We start from the raw sequence: 22,856 nt of genomic DNA on the forward strand, positions 1-22,856 counted from the left end.
TTCTAATGTGAAATGAAGGGTTTAGCGGAATGTGTAATTGTTGAGTAACCAATAACTATTTGGTGTAGTGACATTTAAGGCTTGTTCGGCAACCTTTTTTGAGAATGTTTTATGATAATGAAAACGAGAAACAAATTTGCATTTACAGGATTCAAAAATACAGCTGGTAAATTAATTGAAAAATAAAATTATAATATAAAGATAGTGAAAACGTGTCTTGTACGACAATTTGAGAATAATAACATGGGAGTTATTTTTTGATAATTTCTGTCCTAAAAAATGTATTTTTTTTTTAAAATCTGATATTTTAAAGGTTAAAATTATTACAAACAATGAAAAATGTATCATTTGAGAATAATAGTGCATAATTAAAATAATAAGAAAATCTAATTTTAAGAAAACCTAAATAATAAAATTCGATTATCTTTAGTTTAAAATAAATATGAAATTGAATAATATTTGATAAAATTAATATACACTGGTGTAGCAAAATAAAATAATGAAGTGGAACAAGAAAATTGAAAAATTAAAATAAAATCAGACCAACAAAAAAAAAAAGGAAAACAAAAAACAATCAGATCAATACACCGGGTAGAAAATGATAATTTGTTGTTTCCAATTTTTCTACATAAAGTTTGAATTTGTTTTTAGAAAATGAATTTCAGTAAAAATGAAAAAGACATACCGAAATCGTTTTTGATAGAAAATAAAAACGAGGCTTTAAAAACGTTAGTAAATGGTCCCTTAGTCACTATTTTGTTAGAATATAGCATCTTGAAGGTTGTCCATGAATATTTTCATAATTTTAGTAATAGTAACTTGTTGAATCTACAATTCAATTAACTAGTAGAATTTTTTTTTGTAATGTCACATGAAAAAATTATCTCACGTGTTATTGCGCTATTGGTCGGGAATAGCAAAAAATGCAATACCCATTGCATGAAAGTCTCGGCGGAGCTATACTAACTTAAATTTTAAAAATTAAATAACAAAAAAAAAAGTAATTTTTTATAATAAAGATTCAAAAGAAAAGAAGAAAGTTAAAATAGTGCCCCAAATGTCTATATATGCAAAAAGAAACGAAAACCATATTAAATTCAATTAAACGAGAAAGGAGCAAATAAAAGAGTCAAAAATGGGAAACGTCCGTGAAACAAAGGTTAAAAATCAAGACTAAGAGGGAGAGAGCAAGAAGATCAGAGAGAGAGATGGAAGAAAAATCTACAATCTATTGAGTTGCCTTATCGCTAGGTCTCCTAGAGAGTCATAGCTTTTAAGCATTTTCAAATATTTCTCTTTTCTTTCAACAAAGCAAAGCCAGTCTCTTTCAACCTCACCCTCACAACGGGGAGCCCCTAGTTGCCGGTTCCGGCCACGCTATCTCCTCCACTTCCCTCCTCTCTCTGATATTCCCAAACCATCACTCATGATTCAAACGCAAGCACAATTGATACATATTCTGTAACGCAATTATAACATGCTTAGTTCCCCGTTTAGCGTCGCTTCCTGGCCTCCATAATTTCATGGCTTGCCAGTAATATTACTTCCCATTTCTCCCACTCAACTCCTTGACCTTTTTTGCGTATAAAAACTCCGGCCATGCTTTGTTTGTCCACTAGGGTTTTGGTTTCTTCCTCTCTTGCTCTATTTCTTCTTCTTGCTTTAGGGTTTTAGTTTGCTCTTGTTGATTGGAAATCATCTGGGTTTGTTGAGAGGAAATGGAAGAGTACAACCAAATGGATCATGAGAGCTCAGGTGGTAGAGGAAATTTCCTGTACGCCTCACCAAATCTTGGAGGCAACTATGGGAGGGCAAGCCATGATCATCAGATGGGCATCAACGCCTTTCATCTTCAATCGAGCGGTGGTGGTGATTTCCACTCTCCAGGAGGAGCACACCCAATTAATGTCAAAACTGAAGCCAGCACATCCCATCATGGCCATCACAAATTTCAGTACAACAACAACAACAACAACAATAATAATCCTCTTCTGTCATCAAGAGGGCACCAACCAGTAGTTCAACCACAGCATAATCTGGACCGTCAAAACGATGATCACACCCTGAGCTCTAACGAAGTGGAAGCCATCAAAGCCAAGATCATCGCCCACCCTCAGTACTCTAACCTCCTGGAAGCTTACATGGATTGCCAAAGGGTAAGTGTTTTGTTAATTAATCAGTTATATTCATGTTTATTTAAGTGATTAAAAACAAACTTATATGTGTGTGTGTGTGTAGGTGGGAGCTCCGTCTGAAGTGGTGGCGCGGCTAACAGCTGCTAGGCAGGAGTTTGAGGCAAGGCAGCGGTCTTCTGTGGCTTCAAGAGAGGCTTCAAAAGATCCAGAACTCGATCAGTTCATGGTGATTCATTTTCCAATTTCATTCCCTATATTATTACATGAACATTTGATTGAATTTTTGTTTTTCCTATTTCTATTTGGATCGGTGACAATAAAATAATAAGCAGGAAGCTTACTATGATATGTTGGTGAAATATCGAGAGGAGCTAACAAGGCCCATACAAGAAGCCATGGATTTCATGCGGAGGATTGAAACTCAGCTCAACATGCTTGGCAACAATAATGCTCCTCCTCTTCGCATTTTCTCACCCTCTGGTAATTTTAACTCGGTTTCTCTCTGCACACTCACATCACACACGTATAACTTTTGGGGAATATATTCTTAAATATTTAGTAGCATTGGAAAGGAGCTTGTTGGAGTGACAAAATTGATGTGGGTTTTGCTTTGGTCTTGGGATGGTGCAAAAAAAAAAAAAAAAAAAAAAACTGATAGTCCGACTGTTTTGTCTCTCTTTGAGAAACCAATACTTGTCAGTTTCTTCTTTTCATTTGATTGAAGTGGCGGGTCAAATCCTGTGTTCATGTTATGGGTTGAAGGGAAGAATTTTGACCCCATCAAATAATGTGCCTTCCCATAGCGAAGAACAAAAAGGGATGAGTAAGCTAGACGAAGAAGCAGCAATAACCCCACACCAACCCTTTTTAAATTGATTCACGAGTGAGTGGCTTAATTAGTTAACATACCCAAATGATCACGAGCTTAATAGTGTGATGAAGACCTAATTTTTTGCTTATTTGTTTTGATTTTTAAAGAAGATATATCCACATTGGAAAGAAAAGGAGTATTAATGAAGACAAAACAGAATTCGTGTAGCTAATCTCTGACAAATTCTCATTCTTATTAGGGTTTCTTGCCCCAAATCAAGACGTCCTTTCTGGTTCATAAATTCTATATGGGGATGGAATGATTGTCTTCATTCCCGAGCCTCACTAGATCTGCTAAAAAGGGTAGTCTCTAACTATAATGTTGTGGATAAACAAAATCTCTAAACCTCATACAGACCAAAAAGAGAAGACAATCTTATAATAGAGAAAACGTAGGATGATGTTTAAATCAGCTACATCATGTAGTCAGTACGGACATGTCAGAATTAAAATAAAATACCACCATTTATTAATTTCCATGCTACTAGCTAATAGCTATACGCCCTATATGTACTGACCCAGATTTGACTTATCTTCAATTCATGCATATTATTGTTGTTTTCGTTTCTGGTGTTGGAGTTGCCTAGCTAACCTATTAGCTAGCTAGCTACAGAAAAGGTAATTCTTTTGTTAGGTAGCTGTTCAGTCACAACTGAAACTAGTGGCCATGGAGATCAGTCTGTTTATCACTCCACACGCAGGCTTCATATATCCTGACCTTGATAGTAACTAACGTTGACCGATTCATTGATCTGAAAAAAACTTTTTGAGATAATCTAGATAATATATTTTCAAGAAAAAACCCTTTTTTATTGTTAATTTTTACGTGAAGAACTGCAAAAATCCTTTGGTTGAGCTTCTGTTTCTGTCTACCAAGGTTTTGAATAGTGTATCCAAAATGGTGCTTCTCCCATAAAAAATATTCATCCTTTGGGAAATTTTTATTTTTTGGGGTGTAAATATGTAATCAATCATGTTATGAATTTCAAGATGTGTTTTTTTTGTTGGCGAAAATGATTTAAAGATATGATACAAAACACCAGAGTTTTGCTGAGAATATTTCTTCTTAATTAAGCTAATAGTCACAAGTTTGAGTAATTTGATTGGTACATATATACTGCATGTACACAGAGGACAAATGCGAAGGACTTGGTTCATCTGAAGAGGAGCAGGAGAATAGTGGTGGAGAAACAGAAGTGCCTGAGATTGATCCAAGAGCTGAAGACAGAGAGCTCAAGAACCACCTGTTGAAAAAGTATAGTGGTTACTTAAGTAGCCTGAAGCAAGAGCTTTCCAAGAAAAAGAAGAAAGGGAAATTGCCCAAAGATGCCAGGCAGAAGCTTCTCAGTTGGTGGGAGTTGCATTACAAGTGGCCATATCCTTCGGTATGTTTCCCCCCTGAATCCTAATATATATTATATAAACATTTCTTGCTCGCTATATATTCGTGCTATGTTACGAGGCCTTTAATCTAAATATTGATTAGACGACCTTTTATAATTTGGCGACATAACATGTCAGATATGTGACAATAGTTTACTACATACAGGAATCGGAGAAGGTGGCATTGGCGGAGTCGACAGGCTTGGATCAGAAGCAAATAAACAATTGGTTCATAAATCAGAGGAAGAGGCACTGGAAACCCTCAGAGGACATGCAGTTCATGGTGATGGATGGCCTACACCCTCAGAATGCGGCCCTGTATATGGATGGACACTACATAGGTGATGGCCACTACCGTCTGGGGCCGTGACCGAAACAAGTCATCAAAAGAGGTTGTGGCCTCTTCTGCTCGTGCAGGGCTCTCGCATGGAAAGTTTGGTTAAATTAATTCCATATATATCCAAAAGACAAAGCAAACTGCTTAAATCATAGTTTGTGATTTGTATTGCTAGAAACTTGGGAAATGAATGTTCTACATTCCAATCTGATAATTTATATATTTTTCTTTTCTGTTATTACAAATGTTGTACTTTGTTACTCAAATTTTATCCAGTGTGGTCTACATCTTTCAGTTTCTACAGTCGTCTTCGACTCGTTTGCGTTTTAAAAATCGATTTGGGATATTATTAAGACGTTCTAGAATTAATGTTGCCTAATTGTGGAAAGCCCTTTTGAGTAGGAGTGCAAAAACATAAACTGATTTGCAGCATCAGTTGGGCTGGTCTGGTCCATGGTGGCTGGCAGGGCGGCATAACTTACTTATAAAAACATGATATTTTAAGTAGGATTGATCTAAATGTTAATGAAGTTAGGTTGGTTCGGTTCCAATCAGATCAGACCATAAAGTTCTAAGAGGATAAGTTTTTTTTTTTTTTTTTTTTCTTCTTGGGTTGTTTGTTAAGGATATGATAAATTAAGTTTAATCCACAATTCTAGGAATAATTGTCTTCAATAGTAGAGGGCAGATTCAACTGGTTTAATGGGGCGGACAAAACATGTTAGGTTTAATAGTTACATGCTGTTTGATAGGCCTTCACGAGGTCATAAAAAAACAACAACGAGATAAAGACGACAGAAAGCAAATGCCCACAACAATTGTAACGTCAAAAACACAAAAACAAAGAAACCCTCCTCCAATCCAAAACACAAACGTTGGCCTATAGTCTGCCCATTAAAGTTGAAACTGATCAATTTGAGTCATTTTCCGATAGCATTATTATAGGTAGTTAGGTAATTAATATATATGTAAGCACTTTCGGAAGTTGTGGATGGTGCCGTGCTCTTGGAACCCAGCTACAGTTTGAGAAAGAAAAAAAATCATGTCATGAATAATTGGTTTAGGTAAATCCCATTATAAAACAGTACGAATCTTATCTTTTCACTATTACTACAGAGATATATTTGAACCATAAGCAATTGAACAATTAATCCACGTCCTCATCAACACTACGTAGCATCTCTTTCTCAAGGAAAATTATAAGTATTATAACAGCAAAAGAAACTTTTGAAGGTGTGTGTGGGTGTGTTTGCGTGTGATTGGGAAGTCTCAAGACAGAAATGGGACAAATTCTTTCAGTTCGTTTGTGATAAATTTGATGCTTATTATGAATTTGTATTACATATGCGTTGGCATTTTCCAGTTCCTTTTTGTTAAATCCAAAATTTTGATTACGTTTATACAACAGTAAAAGAAGAGGTGAAAGTATACCACCCAAAAAATTAAACCCTTATAAAAACACAAAAAGGTGACAACAAGAGATCTGTGGGTCAGTGGCTATGGGCTGAACAACCCAACCAATTTTCCATTTCCATGGTTTGGGCTCAATGTTATGGAACAAGTCTTACTAAACGTGCAGTAGTGGTCTGACTGCAACCCAACTTCGGATCTTTCAAATTATAATCAGCTCACAACTGAGAGAGGATCTCTATACCAAAGTGATGGGGTAGTGAGAAAATCTGAAATTTGAGAGAAACTTAGATATCACGGGTATGTCAAGTGATAACAAAGATAGAGAGAGATTAGTAAATTTATTCTGTAAGACTTGTTTATAATAAGTTTTGAGAGCAATTTTAATCGCCACCCTATTCTGTATGTAGATTAGTAAACTTATTAATTTTAGGGTAATATAAGAATAAGAAAAATTATATCACTGACTCTGTAATTAACTCATCACATTGCATAATAAAAAATGGCTATACGAAGATTAGTACACGTAATAATTTTGTATTAAGTAAATATAGCGCAGCCTCAGACACTAAATGGGTACTTTTCGAGTCATTATCCAATAAGCATTAGCTTACCACTTGGTGAAGTTATGGATCCATGATATTGACCCATGCTGGTTAGGATATATATTTCTCTAGGCAGAGACAAGAAAAGAACAATATCTTTTTTCCCAGATTACGAATTAGATTTGTCTCCTTCACCCCCATGCCCCGACCTAACACGGAACAAGCACTCACTGAACAATCATCATCCCGGACCACATTGGCTAAAATATTTGTATATGATGCCAGACCTAACCCAAATCTAGTGGTATATTCCAATGTTTTTTTCCCATTTAATTTGTCCAAAAGGGATATGGATATTTAATTATTCATTATATCTAGAGCGTTGGATATTTTGTTTCTATATAATATGCCTACCATTCTACATCCCAATTGGTGAGAAGGCTGCCTAATTATATTAATTACCATCGTCATTATCAACCACGCAAGTCTAAAGCTAGCCCGGACTCGTTCTCCAGGAGAGTTGGAGTTAGGGTGAGCGTTTGAACCGGTGAATTGGTAAACAATAATCAATTGAGATGAAAAAAATTAATAAATTTGATTCGGTTATCTTTTTTGTCACTTAAAAAGCAAATGATGCCGTTATTTGTTTTCACATGTGTTTATTATGTATTGAAAATAATACTGTTTTGTTATCTCCGGCTAATAATGTAATGATACATGAAAAAGTTATTTCGTGTGTTATTGTTCTATTGACTAGGGATAGCAAAAAGTACTATTCTCGTTGCATGAAAGTCTCGCTTCTTCATCTCTTGCTCTTTTTCCTTCTCTTCCTCAAACGGAACAAAATTGATTGGTCGATTTTTGGAGTGAAGCGGCGGAACCAAGACCCACCCTAGTTGGAGCAATGTAGAAAGAATTGTTGGTACTTGAGAACGAAGTTAGAGGAACAGATAACACGATTACGACCATGATTATGATGCCGATGTTAATTAACCTTTTGATCATGATTGCATCAATGAACAACAACAACAACAACAACAATCAAATTGTGAACCGCTATTTGTATTGTCTTAATCAATCGATCATCTTTTACACTAAATTTCAAATAATTTAATTAAAAAGGTTTTGAAGTCTAAAAACGTGCATACTCCCTGCAGCAGGCAAGTGGCAACCAACTTGGTCACCCAACACCATTATTTATGATCACTACTCACTAGTATCTTTATCTATACCTATCTTAGGTCTTACTCATGCCATAGGCCCATAGCTTAATTAGGCTTTTCCTTGTGCTTCTTTTCTCATTCGTTGTCTTTTATGAACTGTTTCTTTTGTTAACAAATTAGACAGGGGAGCGGGCACAGCTAGCAAACTTTAATATACATTTCAAAATCACAAACCTGTAAATACTCTCCTATCCTATGCTACTTCCAAAGATATCATTATCAGATTACGCAAAACAAATGAATAGTCGGTTTGTAAGGCTTGGAAAGTATCCCTTTTCCCCTTCTTTCTTGCTTTCTTTAAAATAAAATATAAAGTTTTTCTTTCTCTTTTCTTTCCTCCGTGGATGGAAGATTACAAAATACAAAGCTGCACACGTCAAGAGGACGACGTTCAAGGATGGATGATAATAATATGATATGGACTTGGCAAATTCGGTCGGTTGTTAATTTCAACCAAAATAACATCTATTTTTTTTGGTTGGGTTCCTTCCTTTCCTTTCTAAATAATGACATTTGGAATTATCACAAGTTTCATGATAGGTCATGGACTCGTCACTGTATTATGAATGATTTATTTTTTCCTGTTCTTGGGTTTCATACTATCATAAGACAAAACCATGCTAGATAAATGATAAAAATTCAATCAAAACTTACAAGTTATGTACCTTCTAATTAAGCAAACACAGATTGTTTGTCGTTGTTTTTGTTTTCTAGTTCGAGAAATTTTTTGTTCTAAAGTAAATATATTGGGTCCTTTAATTACTTGTGAAATATAATTTGTGTTTGTTCATAAAATTAATCATATTCGGTATAACTCACAAACCCCTTTAATAAAGAACTAATTAGGGCACATTTACTACTGTTAGGTACAGAAAAAGCAACTGATTGCTATTGCTATTGAATGTTGTAAGAAATTCATCGAATTGATTTTCAATACCTCAGTCCAAATCACGTCCACCAACTTTGCGGAAATTCATAGAGGCTGATCAAGTAGGTTTAATTAAGATGGACTTGACAAGCTTCCCATACCCTAAACATGGCATTACGTACAAATTAAAGTAGACCTAGCTAGCAAAAATTTGTCATTAAACAAGAAGCAAGAAGACAAGGATCCTTCACCATACGACTAAATCGTAAAAAATTTACAAATATTTGTAAGTAAAGAGAGAGAAATAGACAACCTCTCTACAGTTAAATTTCATTGTTCTCTATACAAATTAATTTGAACTTTAGCAAGCTGTAGATGGATGGGTGCTAAAGGGGTTGAAGATCAAGTGAGCCGGCTTCGATCCAATCAAAAAAGAACTCGTCGACGACCCATGATGATTATGGTGGTCACCGCCGTTGCAGATTTTCTCACAAGAAGGGCACATGGTGAGAGTGGCTGTTGGAAACTGCATGTAAAAGGGTGGTACTGCTGCTGCTGCTGTTGCCGTTTGTTTCATTAACTTGAGCTCTTGCAGCTCCTTGTGTAGCCTTCTGTTCTCTTCTTTCAGCGTCTCACAACACTTTTTCAACAACTCACAATCCGCTTCAGTTTGCTTCAACTTGGTCCTAAACATATGTATATATAGAACAAATTAAATTTGAGGCTATATATTTCTCATGCAAGCATCAAACATCTTGGAAATTATAAAGAATAAGATTTATCGCGCCTACCTGGCCCTCCTGTTTTGGAACCAGACTTCCACTTGTCGCGGCCGTAGATTTAGCTTTCTTGCCAGGTCTTGCTTTTGCTTCTGATTTGTTCAAGAAAAAGAAAAAAGAACAAAAAGAAAACTCAAGCTTTAATAATTTGAAAAACAATGATTTTCCCCACAAATTATGGACAGATAAAGAAGTTAATATGGTGTAAAATATTTACGGGATTGAGGGTGGTGTGTTCTCTGAAGCTGTCTTCCAAAGTGGCAGATTGTTCTTTTGAAAGCCTGAGCTTCTTTCTGGGGCTGCCCTCATGATCTTGTTCATATAACTCCTCGCTTGCTCTTGAGGAAGTCATATTCACCACTCTCTCTTCCTCTACCTCTACCTCTACCTCTACCTCTACCTCTATCTCTTCACCTCCCAACTCTCTGTCCCTCTTGAAACTTGACGAGTTAGAAAAAGATGAAAAGGCGCCGCTGCAGGGAGAAGAGTCCTGTTCCTGTGCGGCTACTGCCTGGTTCAAATCAGTGGACTCGGCCTCCTCAATCTTTGAAGCAGCCGATGGGCCTAGCGTAAGAGAAGGCAATAGGTGATCATATTTCAACTGTATTTGCTTGTTCTTGTACGTGTTTTGGTGATGGTGATGATGATGATCAGGAGGAGCCTGCAAATTTGTATGGTCATGATCTGGGCTGTCACGGCAGCCTAGACTGAGACCAAGGCCAGTGTTACAAGCTTCATCAAAACTCATCTCTCTCTAGAAATTTAAAACTCAGCTAGCTCAATAAATTTATTTTTGGGGAGGGTTGGCTTTGTGGGGCTGGGTTTATTTAAGCAAAGGGAAGTGAGTGAGAGGAGGAATGTGGGGTTTTGTGGAATTATAAGAATTCGATCGACCCCATGCTACTTTGTCCTCATAGGTTGACCAAATATATCAAAACAAAACACAAACAAATTCTCTACTTGTCTATCTTATTGTCTCTCTGTAATGTCTAAATGATGTCTCTATACAATTAATGTGTGCTGTATAGCGTATGAATCTAATTAGTCTGTAATGTAAGCATGCGTGGAGCCACATGGAATGTGGGTGTACACAAGAACGCATAATAAAGAGAAGACAATGATGATTCGGCGCTTTTCACACCTTTTCTTCTACTGGATTTTCACTTTACATATTATTTATTTATACCACAACTATTTTATTCTACAAATCTTAATTACTCTTTTACAACTGGACAGGGTGCATGAGAGAGATAGAGATAGAGATAGATTCTTCTAGTATGTATTGTTGAGAGTATTTGTTTCACATTGAAAATTTAAGATATTTAGTTTGGGATTATAAGTAGTTGGACTATTTCTCTCATTACCAATTGGTTTTGTTGTGAAACCTCAACTTCCTTCGTAATATCAGAATCAGGTTTCACGTGTTGAGCGTAACGGTCACACGTGCTTCTACACCACTTAATATGTGTTGTTCACGTGTTAGGCTTGAAACACTCAACTTCCTTCATGTATATACCATCACATATTCCTTTTTGGTATAGATTGAATAAACAAATCAATATACTCAAACAGTGTATATGCGTTAGTTAATAATAAGGCACAAAATTAGTTACTTAACGATTATTGGGGCATCTAAGTGTTTTCGTTTTTAGTAAATAACTAGGTCTTTTAAACTATTTAAATGTGAGATCAGACAAACAATAAATAAATAACAAATCCTATTCGTTGTGGTGAAATAAATGAAAGCAATCCAATGGAGGAGACAACATTCATAAGAGTCTGATGAAGACCAATCCTTTGTGTTCCTGCATGTAGACACAGTCGCAGACCACCCAAATGCCTCAACCCTCTACCATCTTTAGTTACTTTTCTTTTCTTTTTTTACTTTTTGATACAATCTTTAGTTACTTTCACAAATTCTCAATTATCACCTTCCTATTGCTATCTAACTTTGTAGACTCATAAATTTTAAGAGCATCTTTTGTGAAGATAAGCGATGGGAAATGATAGCATTTGTACGGTTAATCCACCGACGAATCTTGTAAGTTCATTGCATCCTTTATGCCAGTCATAATTACAAAAATCTTGATACAGTTTTGATTAGACATCTAACCGTCAGAGTGATGCATTTTTAAAACATTTATTTGTGTATGTTAACAGTGTGTTTGTTCACGAAAATAGTAATTCATGACATGAACATCACATAAGGAATGAAAGTTAGTTACACGACACCTAGATGGCATAAAGATTAGAGATAGGGTTATCGTTATCCTGGCTAAGCCTTCGTCGATAAGTTTCTAGTGCGATCGAGCAGATAGAGATATATTGACTTTGACACAGTGCCAATCAATTAACAATTCGGCCTAAAAGATGATTGGGAATAATTGGGTTAATTTAGAATATAGAAAGAAAAAAAATAATTATTCCTTAATCCATCACTAGCCTTAAATTCAAAGCAAAAGGGAAAAGACAAAACTTAGAATGAAAATAATACTAATTTTGTTTATTTTATTGAACATAATAAGATATACCGTGATTAAAAATGATGAGCAAAATTGTTATCGTTTAATGCTAGTTTCATTTCTACTAGTGACCACGAGTCTATAAGAGAGGCTTGAAAGGGATGCTAACACGTGCAAAGGCGGCAATGGATAGGCAAGTGGAACCCACAAATGATTTTGCATGATGGGGCATTTGAATTGATTCTTAAGGGTGATAATTATTATTGTAGCCAAGCCAGAAGACCTAAAAATAAGACTGTAGTCTATAAAGCATGCAATGATGGATGGATGGACGGATGGATGGATGGATGTGTTGAGAGCATTGTGGTGTTGGAGATAAGGTTTCAGATCTGTTTCCGGGCTTTAAGGCCAGCCGACCACTGAGAATGTGGGATTGTGCTCAGTGTTTGGCTTTTCCACATCCCTCTTTCTTTCTTCCCCATACCCCAAAACCCTCCATGTCAAATTAGAACAAAGCCACGACCTTTGTCTCCATTTCTATACGTAGTCACAAGACCACCTACACATTTTTAATACGAATTCATTATATAATCTAAAAATAATGAGAAAGAAGTTTGTAGCTCAAGTAATTATCTTGCATTCGAGTTTTTGTGTTAAAAAAAAGTCTAGAGTAAGATTGAATTAGCTAGGATTATTCTATATTCGGAGAAATATTATTGCATTTACACAAATGTGAAATCTTTGGCAGTGTGTATTTTTGTTTTGAGGTAGGGGAATAAATTCGAAGAGGAGATGGGATGGGACAACAAGAGTCTAGTCAGAGTAACATAAGCAAGTCACTGATTTGGAAGAAAAATTAGAGGAGCATCGTCAGCAAGGCACCGACTTTTCCGAAAGCAAAGCCTTTTGCTTACCCCACTGGGATTGTATGCTTACTGTTTGTGTGAGACTAATTAAGTTTTCAGATTGGAGCATCTTATCATTTGGACCCAAAAATAGAAATATAGGCCATGTCATCAGCGAACCCCGCACCTCACCTTCCTTAAATGCGACTTCTTCACTCTCAATCTTACGGTGAGTTAGGCCAGTTGGGTACAATTTAATCTCCATTTAACAATCTATTATATAAATAAATGTGAGTTAGGTCAGTTGGTAAAGGGAGTATGTCCGTCCCTTGCATCCGAGTTTAGTCACCCTCCCTTGCATCCAAATATCACCTTGAAAAAAAAAAAAACCAGTTTACTATATACAAGAAATTATTAGAACTAAGGGTAAATTACAGTAAACTCCTCAACCTATAGGGTCATTTACGAATCCATATTTGATTTTGGGGACATTCACCAATATATACTCAACGTCACGGAAAACCTACAAATTTCCTCATTCGTTAGCCAAACTGTTAGTCAGTCTATTAAATGCTAATGTGTCAAAAGTGGGACTCTTTTTTTTGATGACGTAGACCTCCACGTGGACCAAAAATTAATAAAAAATTATTTTACTGTTTAAATTATTTATTATTGTTAAATTAATTTTTTTTAAAATTTTAAAAATCTGGCAAAAATCAAAAGAAAAAAATTTCTCTTCGTCTATTCCTCTTCCCCCCCCCTGGCATCTCTCTCTCTCTCTCTGGAACTTGCACCATCGCCTGACGACCCACCAGCAACCTCCTATCATCCCACCCAGCCAACCCCCATCCTCCATTCCTCCTACTTAACCCTTCATCGATCCACCCCAAACCCATCTCCAATGCCTCTCTCTCTCTCTCTCTCTCTCTCTCTCTCTCTCTCTCTCCAATAGAACCAAACTCCACACCCCTCTACTTACCATGCGTTACCAACGACAAAACCAACTCCCAACCCAGATTCAGATCTATTTGAAATAGAAAGTATGCAAAAGCAAGCAAATTTGAAGTTGGGAATTAAACAGAGCCACGGACTGGTATATCACAAAATCCCAATTGATACTAACCAAAGGCAGACTGAAGTGGTGATAATGATGACACCCAAAACCCGCGAAATATCAAATCCTCCTTCGGAATCAGAACCAGAAGCAGAGTGCTTTGAACCCCAAAAACACTCAAAACCCTGGAGCCCGAAAAATGGATTCTATTGTTGCAACAAATGGCTCTCGTTCCAAGTCGAGTTCTCAGGCCACAGTGGCCACCTCAGGCTCGAGCCTCTTTCTACCGAAGAGAGCTCCAACCCCGTCAATTCACTCCCTGATTTCATTATGGTCAGTCTTCTTTCCCACGTCTAGCAATTCCGATGCAAATTTTCTTCCGATTCTAGGGTTTGGCTTAGTTCTAATTTTGCAGAGGGTCTGGAGATGATGGATATTGTGAGGCTGAAAGGTTTGGGTTTGAACCTGGTCCAGAGTTTAAGTTCATATGGGTTTTGTGTCCACCCAACCACAGCTCTAGAAGTGGGATGATGATATGGGGGTGGGGGAATAAGGATGGGGTCGGGGACAATGAGGTTTTGTGGGGGGTGGGGAAGAGCGAGTTGGGTTGTTTCTTTACTTTTTGGTAGAGGAGGATCAGACGGATTGAGGGTTTGATGGTAGAGGCTATGGAGGAAGAGAGAGAGAGAGATTTTTTAAAATAATTTTAAAATAATTTAAACAGTAAAATAATTTTTTTATTACTTTTTAGTCCACGTGGAAGTCCACGTCATCAAAAAAAGGGGTCATACTTTTGACACGTTAGTATTTAACAGATTGACTAACAATTTGGTTAATAGAGGGGGCAATTTGTAGGTCTTTCATGACGTTGAGTATGTACTGATAAATGTCTTCAAAATCGGGTATGGACTCATAAATGACCCTATATATTAGAGGGTTTACTGTAATTAACCCTAGAACTAAATAACTAATTAAATCATGACAATTTGATTGAAAATGAAATGGGTTTCGTCGAAGATATCATCACCTTCTTTATGGGCACATGCTCATGAATTATGGGCTCTTTTTTGTGACCAGGGACCCCACAGAAATTTGGGTGTCAAGAGTGGCTTAAATTTGGATTTTTGCAGCATAACGAACCCCACAGGCCCACACTAACATAGCAAGTACGTAAAACCATATATCGTATATGTAATGTTCAAATGTTACATCATATTAAATATATAAGACTTGTCGTGTACAATTTGAAGAAGATCTGAATCAACCAATACTCCAGTCCAAACCACAAGCAGGCAATGTCATGTGCCCCCTTCGATCTTATCTTCATGACAAGATTTTGGACCTTTGACATGAAAATAGTAGAGGCACGATGGATCTATATATGTTGGGCTTTTGGGCTTCAATGGCTTGGTCATTGTCAGTCTTGCAAGTAAGTGGTGACCTTTCTGATCGTTGACGCATATGGGTCTATATCTCATCAACGGTTAGAAATCTCCCACATTAGTGTGGATGGGGAGGGTCGGCCCTATCAAAATCCAGCGAAGATATGAAAAACACTTATAATGATAAGGAACTTTACAGGAGATTTCTATCTCAAGTGATTAAGGGCATTTACCCATGCACTGAAGGTCCTAGATTCGATTCTTTCATCTTTAATATTGCTTGTATATATATTAAAAATAATAATAATAATGAGAAGGAACTTGGCGATTGTATGGAATATAGGCACTAAGGGCATGTTGGGCAAGATCAACTCGGCCCAAGCAAAACATATATGGGTTGAGGTCCAAAAATATCAAACTCTTGATTGGGCACCTGGCCTTTGTTAATTTGAATTTGAGGCCTCCCTCGCCCAGCCCAGACCAAATTGCTTATATTTTAACGGGTGATTTGCGTGTACCACGGGTATTTGGTACGTGCCGGACAAACCCACCAAGAGAGAGGTGCCGACTGCCCAGTGATCCATGCCGAGCGATGTGATCAGAGCCAAAAGAAATTTCCAAATTGCCCATCAGAACTTTCTGAAAAAGCTCTGCAATCTCTGCATGCGTAGGTGAAATGAGGTGACTCAGGTGAGAGACTGAGGAGAGAGATGGCTTCCAGCCTTGCAATATTTACTCTGCCGCATTATCTCTGCTCCACCACCAACAATTACTGCAAGGCATGCAATTTTTTGAAGCAATCTCATTTTCTCAATTTGTATTATAAAGTTTGCCTTTGCGTTGCATGTGTTAATGCAGCAGCAGCAGCTGCTTCGACTGTCGCCGTCTTCGCTGGGCCCAGCAGCTTTGCTCGCCGCCTCCTCCACCACAAACCTCCGAGCCGTTTCTCCATCTCATCATGCCTCCTATGGGTACACATACCGGACCAACGACCTTTACTTAATTCAACTAATCCATATCAAACCTTAATTACATTTCCGCTTGTTTCTGCTAATCATATTCTTCTTCTTCTTGAAAAAGAACAGCCAAACGTCTGAATTGCCTGATACAACTTGGGATAACCTTGGATTCGACAAACCCATGTCAGCTGATTATATGTTTATCATGAAGAGTTCCGAAGATGGAAGCTTTTCAGATGGTGGGTTACAACGTTTTGGGAAAATCGAATTGAACCCAGCAGCCTGTGTCTTGATCTTGAACTATGGCCAGGTTAGTATTCTCGTTATATAACATGCATTGCCCCCTTATTTTATTAGTACCCACAATTGAATTTCTGGGTCTGATTTGAAACTTGGCACTATAGCTACTTTGGTGTTTCAACTTGATATTGATACATTCATCTTCTTACATAAAAAAATATTTGATTTCTGTACATTATTATTCAGTCTGCATAGTTTTAAGATTAGTTTAATTTGTGCAAAGAAAAGTTCCTTTCTTTTTTATTCAGGGAATAATTGAAGAATTGAAAGCCTACAGGAAGCCAGACAATTCTATATTACTATTTCGCCCAGAGAAACATGGGTTGCGGATGAGGGTGGATGCAGAGCGCCTGCTTATGCCTGCACCAACCGTTGAGCAGTTTGTGGAAGCTGTCAAAGTTACTGTATTGGAAAATAGACGTTGGGTAAAGTTACAACATGTTTCTTCCTAAGACAAGTCCTCCTTCTGTTGTATGTTCTAGTCATTCTACTCAGTGCCTCTCTACAGGTTCCCTCACCAAATAAAGGCTTTCTACATATTCGACCGCTACTTATTGGGAGCGGACCTGTTCTTAGTCTTACACCAGCTCCAGAATTCATCTTTCTGATTTTGGTGACCCCAATGGGGGACTATTCTAGGGTAAATTGTTTAATTTATGTTCAAACTAATCTATATTTTGGATTTGTATTTTGTAAGCTGTAACCTTTCCCCTTTTGAAAAGGATTTTATGTGGTAGGTACTCTAATTCAACTATAACACATTTTTCATTTCTATGATGGCGACAGGGAGGCTTAGAACCTATCAATTTGGTGGCTGAAAACGAAATCCATCATGCAGTCATGGTGGAGCTGGAAGTGTAAAATTATGCTTCTGTAATTTCCACTTACCACTTATTCACATAGCGCTTAGTGGCTGTTTATCAATCGGTCTTCCTGTTGGCGCACTATGGTCATTTTGGCATTCTCACTGTTTAGCAATTCATAAAGAAGCTCCTGCTGATTGCTGGAAGATGGCTACAACAAATCATCCGGGCTCTTATCATTTTCTATGACAAAATGAATTCAGTGTGTTATTTTTCTTTTTTCCGGATACAGAGGATTTGCTGTTTCATACAAAGCTATACTAGGAAATCTAACTAGGCTGAGATTATATATTGCTAGTTTGTTTAAGTTTCATTTCTGCATTCAAAATATGGTCATATCATATATGCATTCAATGATCAAGGACTGATATGAAACCCGTGATTTCTTTTAATAGATTTTGAAGGCACATGTGGAAGCTAAAGAAAATGGTTTCTCTGATGTTTTGTTCCTCGATTCTGTTCACCAAAGATATGTTGAAGAGACTTCTACTGCTAACATTTTTCTCGTGAAGGAATGGTTGAAGCTCTGGCTTTGGTTATCAACAAATAAATGGTATGTGATTGTAGGCTATATATCATCTATTGAACCATAGGTCGGTTAATGTTTTTGATAAAAATGTAACTGATAGGATAAGATTATCTCCACTCCAGCATTGGAAGAAGGGACAGTTTTGCCTGGCGTTACACGTAAATGTGTAATTGAAATTGCTTGCAGCCAAGGGTATCAGGTATGTATCTTAGGTAACAAAAAGGTACATAGCTAGGTCTCTCCTGCAATCCTTTTTCTTCATCGCCAACTGAAAGAGTACATTATTTTTTTGCTTTTCCGTTGGTCATCCTTCTTGTTTCTTACTTCTGTGAGCAGTCATCAATCTGCAATTGGCTCAGCTGGAACCACATGTTAATGTCTTGCTTGATAGGATAGATCATACTGTGTGTTTGATATATAACCCAGCATATCATGTAGACACGTCTTCTTGCCAACTTCAAATTGTAGTTGGCACCGCCATTCTGATGGGTACTTTTAACTAATCATTTTCACCCCTTTAGATGATAAGTTGTCATTTGAATTACTGTGGTCAGTTAGCATAAATTTTATGATTGGTAACTTTTCGAGGATTTTCAAATAGGTCTGATTACTCAATCAGGCCTTTGCGTCCAATATATGACAGGTTGAGGAACGCCTTGTGTTGGTTGAGGAATTATTTGAAGCTGATGAAGTCTTCTGTACTGGAAATGCTGTCCATTTATCACGTGTGGGCAGCATAACTTACCTGGGCAAAAAGTGAGTTTCTTATAATTTGGTTCCTTGATACGATGATGTCCAACCTTTGTTTATTACTTGTGGTCCTAACTTAGATGTCTTTAATTAGCTATTCCTAGAGCTAAGATTTCTCTGTTCTTGCAGGGTGTGTTGCTGTGAATCTGCACCTGCTGTCGTGTCTCAGCAACTGCACCGGGCGCTGTTAAATATACAAATGGGTCATACAGAAGACAAGTTGGGTTGGACAGTAACCTCGAAGTAGGAAGGATTGATCACGGATGTTAAACAAAACTTCCAGTTGTGAGCATTGACAGCTCTGTAGAACGAATAAACATTGTTGTAGTCTAAATGTACGTCCAACAAAGTTGAACCACAGTTTGAAGTCTATTTAGCCCTTTTTAACTTTCCTTTGTTAAGAGCCAATTCAATCTCTAGATATCTTCCTATTACGATGAAGAAGAACATCATCTTTGGACTAGTTAGTCAAAAGAAGCAACGTATCATTTTCAATACTCTGTATTTTTGGCCTTTTGGACCACAGGGGCCGTATTTAGAAGACAGTACGGCATGCTATGTTCATGGATTTCTTATCCACTAATTAAATTGTATTCCTTTATTTTCGCCTGACCTGGCATCCTCTGCGTTGAAAACGTGCTGTTATATATAGTTATCTGCTCCTATCTTCTTTTAGTAATTTTGAACCTTATCAGACTTGTCATATCCATCTCATTCTTATTGATAAGTAAGTGATGACTCAAACAATGATATTTTTGTATATATTATAATATTATTATATATAAGGACCCTCCATTATGAGACTAATGGCAACGTGCTCTGTTTCCAGATCCCTCCATACCAATTTGGCTCTTTGCACCCCTTTTTTCTCACTTGCCGCTCTATTAATGTGATTCATAACACATCCTTCTCTCTGCATTTGTGCCCATCTCTCTCTGCTCTGAGTCTTATCTCTTTTGCTTTCAATTCTCAAATTCTGTCTCCTGAATATAGTATAGGTTCAATTGCTGGGTTGGTTGTTTGAGAGGTCAAAGCAGAGAGACATCAGCCATGATTCAAAGGACAACACGACTTCATAAGTTGGTTCGATCCATTGGAGTTGGTTCTTCATTATCTTCGTCATCCAAGGTTAATTTTTCAATTTCCTTTGTTTTTCAATTTCCCCCTGTTTTTGATTTCCTCTGTTTTGTTTTTCATATCCCCTGTTTTTCTTTATTGTATTACTATACTTTGGTAAGCTCCTTTCTGTACTCTTAGCCATCGAAGTTCATTGATTCTGTTTATTTGAATATGTTAGTCTATAAATGAAGTCATGTTGCATGCTGCGCTTGTTTTATGTTCGGCACCGTAATATGTTAGCCTTAATTATTGTCTGCGAGCAAAATGAGCAGCATGTATAATGTTCATGGTGAGGAGCCTTGTGTAGTTACACATTTTAAATTTCTTAATGCCTTTTCCTGAACTAGCTAACTTGTCGAAACCATTGTTTGAAAATTTAAGCAAGAGTGACAAAATATTACCCTGAATTAAGGAGGAGAAACTGATCTCTCTCTTTTTTTTGTTCTCATATTAGCAGCTTAGAGTTCACTGTTGCTTTGGTTCTGTGGCTGCATCTAATGCGGAACAAGCATGTGAACAATCTGTAGAAAGGTAAAGGTAACTTCTGTGAAAGGAAAAAAAAACAGTCCTGCCCTGTAAAATCAAGAATGCTTCGAGATTTGGTTGGTAGCTTGAGATTTTGGGAAATTATTGTGATAATTTAATTATAAAGGCTTAAAATAATTCTGAGATATTATGAAGAAACTCTTTTCAGCAGTTTGTTGGCAGCATTATTATCTAGCAAATAAAAAAGTTGAAAATTATCATTTTAATATTTGCAGTTATGGGGATATGTCTTTCAGCTCTGCTGGTGTGCCTTTTTATGTTTTCTGCATTATTTGTACAGCTATAACGTTAAAAAGAATGAGTATGCTGATGTGGATTGGGATAATCTTGGATTTGGTTTAACGCCAACTGATTACATGTACGTTATGAAATGCTCCAACAATGGCACATTTGAAAAAGGCCAACTTAATCGTTATGGAAACATTGAACTCAACCCTGCTGCTGGAGTTCTAAATTATGGACAGGTAAGCAAATCTCCTCCACTCTTTCATCTTACAAACTTCATAGTTGGATTTTGTTTTGACCCCAAAAGAAATTCATGGTTGGGATTAAAATGTAAACAGGGTTTGTATGAAGGCACAAAAGCATACAGGAAGAAAGATGGGAATCTCATTCTCTTTCGTCCAGACCAGAATGCAATGCGGATGCAGTTTGGTGCAGAAAGAATGTGCATGCCCTCACCATCCGTCGATCAATTTATTGATGCTGTGAAGCAAACAGTTCAAGCCAACAAGTGTTGGGTAATCTTTGTTTTTATTCTTGCATTGAAACTTAATTCATTTGTGGACAAATTTATTTACAAGTTTACGAATGTGTGCCGTGACCAAAAAAAAGGTTCCTCCACCAGGGAAAGGGTCTTTGTATATTAGGCCTCTACTTATAGGAAGTGGTCCTATATTGGGTTTGGCTCCATCTCCCGAGTACACTTTCCTTGTATATGCTTCCCCTGTGAGGAACTATTTCAAGGTTAGCAATTCTTTTACAATACTCAAGCTTATTTTATCAGCTTTCAAATTTAGGAAGATTTATATGCTTTCTGTTCTTTGAATAGGAGGGCTCTGCACCCTTGAATATATACGTCGAGGAGGAGTATGATCGTGCCTCTCGCGGGGGAGCTGGAGGTGTCAAAAGCATTACCAATTATGCTCCAGTAAGAAAATAACTCATATGCTTAGTTATTTTGAGTAAAGGGCTTTGCTAAGACTTGTGTAAAATTCAAGTTTCATGGAAGTAAGTGTGACTTCCTGTTATAATTTGTACTTCACATGTAGGTTTTGAAGGCACTACTCAGAGCTAAAAACAGAGGATTTTCGGATGTTCTGTATCTTGACTCGGTAAATAACAAAAATCTGGAGGAGGTCTCTTCTTGCAACATTTTCATTGTGAAGGTATTGTTTTAGCTCTTTTTACTGTACTAGGCACCTCGTTTTGTTTACAATTTTATTATAAAACTTCCCATGAAGCTTTTGTAACCTGATGAAGTTCTCATTCTGTCTGTACAATACTAAGACTTACTCTAAATCTAAATCTTCAGTTTTGTACTCAGAATTGGCTTAGCATAGGTCTCTCATGCATGTAATTTCCATGTTTTAGGGCAACCTTATTTCAACTCCGGCTGCAGTCGGGACGATTCTTCCCGGAGTTACTCGAAGAAGCATTATCGAAATTGCTCGTGATCTTTGTTACCAGGTGATCTTCTATGCCAGAAACCACACCATTTCTTATTAAAAGAAAAGAAAAGGAAACAATTAGTAAACTAAAAAACTTATCCCTTATGATCTGATTCTAACACCGGGCCCCAAAATGTGTTAGGTTGAGGAACGTCCTATTCCGGTGGATGAATTGAGTGAAGCTGATGAAGTGTTCTGCACAGGAACTGCTGTTGGGGTTGCCCCTGTGGGCAGCATTACTTGTCACGGCAAAAGGTGCTATTATAGGATAATCCAGATTATCATTTTTAAAAAAGAACAAAAAATTATCAAATTTACTTTGAAAAGAAAAAAGATTGGCAATTTGGCCCATGCAGCTCTACAAAATTGTGCGACTCTTATGGCAAAGTTCATGTAGGAATATTTCTAACTTGCTTTAGCTCATGCAATTGGCTCATATGCAGGATGGAGTATAAAACGGGCGCTCAGACTGTGTCCACACAACTTTACTCAACCCTCGTAGGAATTCAAACGGGTCATATTGAGGATAAGAAAGCCTGGATTGTTGAAATTGAATGATATCCCATTTCAGATTTTACAGTGGAATAAGATGTACAAAATTATAATCATCCACCACACTTTACCAAGCCATATGTAGAGACTCGGACTGCAGAACTACTGTGTGCCATTTTTATCAGTTATTCAAATCTACAACTTGCACCTGGTGTTAAATCTATCTTTGATTATTCATTAAACAAAAGCCATAATAAATATCAAAATTTGATCTCGATAGAAATTACTCAATTAGTATATTAACTCCTAATCTTTGACAAATATCATGTCTAGAA

The 22,856-nt window shown here is 37.0% G+C and overlaps 3 protein-coding genes and 1 pseudogene across 5 annotated transcripts; 3 read left to right on the plus strand and 1 right to left on the minus strand.

The window, feature by feature from the left end:
• The first annotated feature begins 1,175 nt into the window (after positions 1-1,175).
• LOC117613454 (homeobox protein knotted-1-like 2) lies at positions 1,176-5,026 on the plus strand. Its single transcript, XM_034342062.1, has 5 exons — positions 1,176-2,156; positions 2,239-2,361; positions 2,468-2,615; positions 4,137-4,390; positions 4,555-5,026. The coding sequence occupies exons 1-5, from the start codon at positions 1,719-1,721 to the stop codon at positions 4,756-4,758; spliced, it is 1,167 nt and encodes a 388-aa protein (XP_034197953.1). The 5' UTR covers positions 1,176-1,718; the 3' UTR covers positions 4,759-5,026.
• Positions 5,027-8,865: 3,839 nt separating this feature from the next.
• On the minus strand, positions 8,866-10,478 carry LOC117638256 (homeobox-leucine zipper protein HAT22-like). The gene is made up of 3 exons (XM_034373394.1): positions 9,768-10,478; positions 9,563-9,642; positions 8,866-9,457 (listed from the first exon to the last, which is right to left on the minus strand). The coding sequence occupies exons 1-3, from the start codon at positions 10,296-10,298 to the stop codon at positions 9,133-9,135; spliced, it is 936 nt and encodes a 311-aa protein (XP_034229285.1). The 5' UTR covers positions 10,299-10,478; the 3' UTR covers positions 8,866-9,132.
• Positions 10,479-13,628: 3,150 nt separating this feature from the next.
• Positions 13,629-19,313, plus strand: LOC117616445 (annotated as a pseudogene).
• Positions 19,314-19,499: 186 nt separating this feature from the next.
• Positions 19,500-22,744, plus strand: LOC117616444 (branched-chain amino acid aminotransferase 1, mitochondrial-like). 3 transcript variants are annotated; one of them, XM_034345770.1, is made up of 10 exons: positions 19,500-19,822; positions 20,268-20,344; positions 20,640-20,823; positions 20,923-21,099; positions 21,194-21,325; positions 21,411-21,509; positions 21,631-21,747; positions 21,953-22,048; positions 22,172-22,284; positions 22,473-22,744. In XM_034345770.1, exons 1-10 carry the CDS (start codon positions 19,745-19,747, stop codon positions 22,585-22,587), a joined length of 1,188 nt encoding a protein of 395 aa, XP_034201661.1. In that variant the 5' UTR covers positions 19,500-19,744; the 3' UTR covers positions 22,588-22,744. The 3 variants fall into 3 exon arrangements, with proteins under 3 accessions (XP_034201661.1, XP_034201662.1, XP_034201663.1); XM_034345771.1 differs by having other exon boundaries at positions 20,271-20,344; XM_034345772.1 differs by lacking the exon at positions 20,268-20,344.
• Positions 22,745-22,856: the final 112 nt, after the last annotated feature.

Source organism: Prunus dulcis, chromosome 1 (assembly GCF_902201215.1).
Source record: "Prunus dulcis chromosome 1, ALMONDv2, whole genome shotgun sequence".
In the NCBI taxonomy this organism is placed as follows: domain Eukaryota; kingdom Viridiplantae; phylum Streptophyta; class Magnoliopsida; order Rosales; family Rosaceae; genus Prunus; species Prunus dulcis.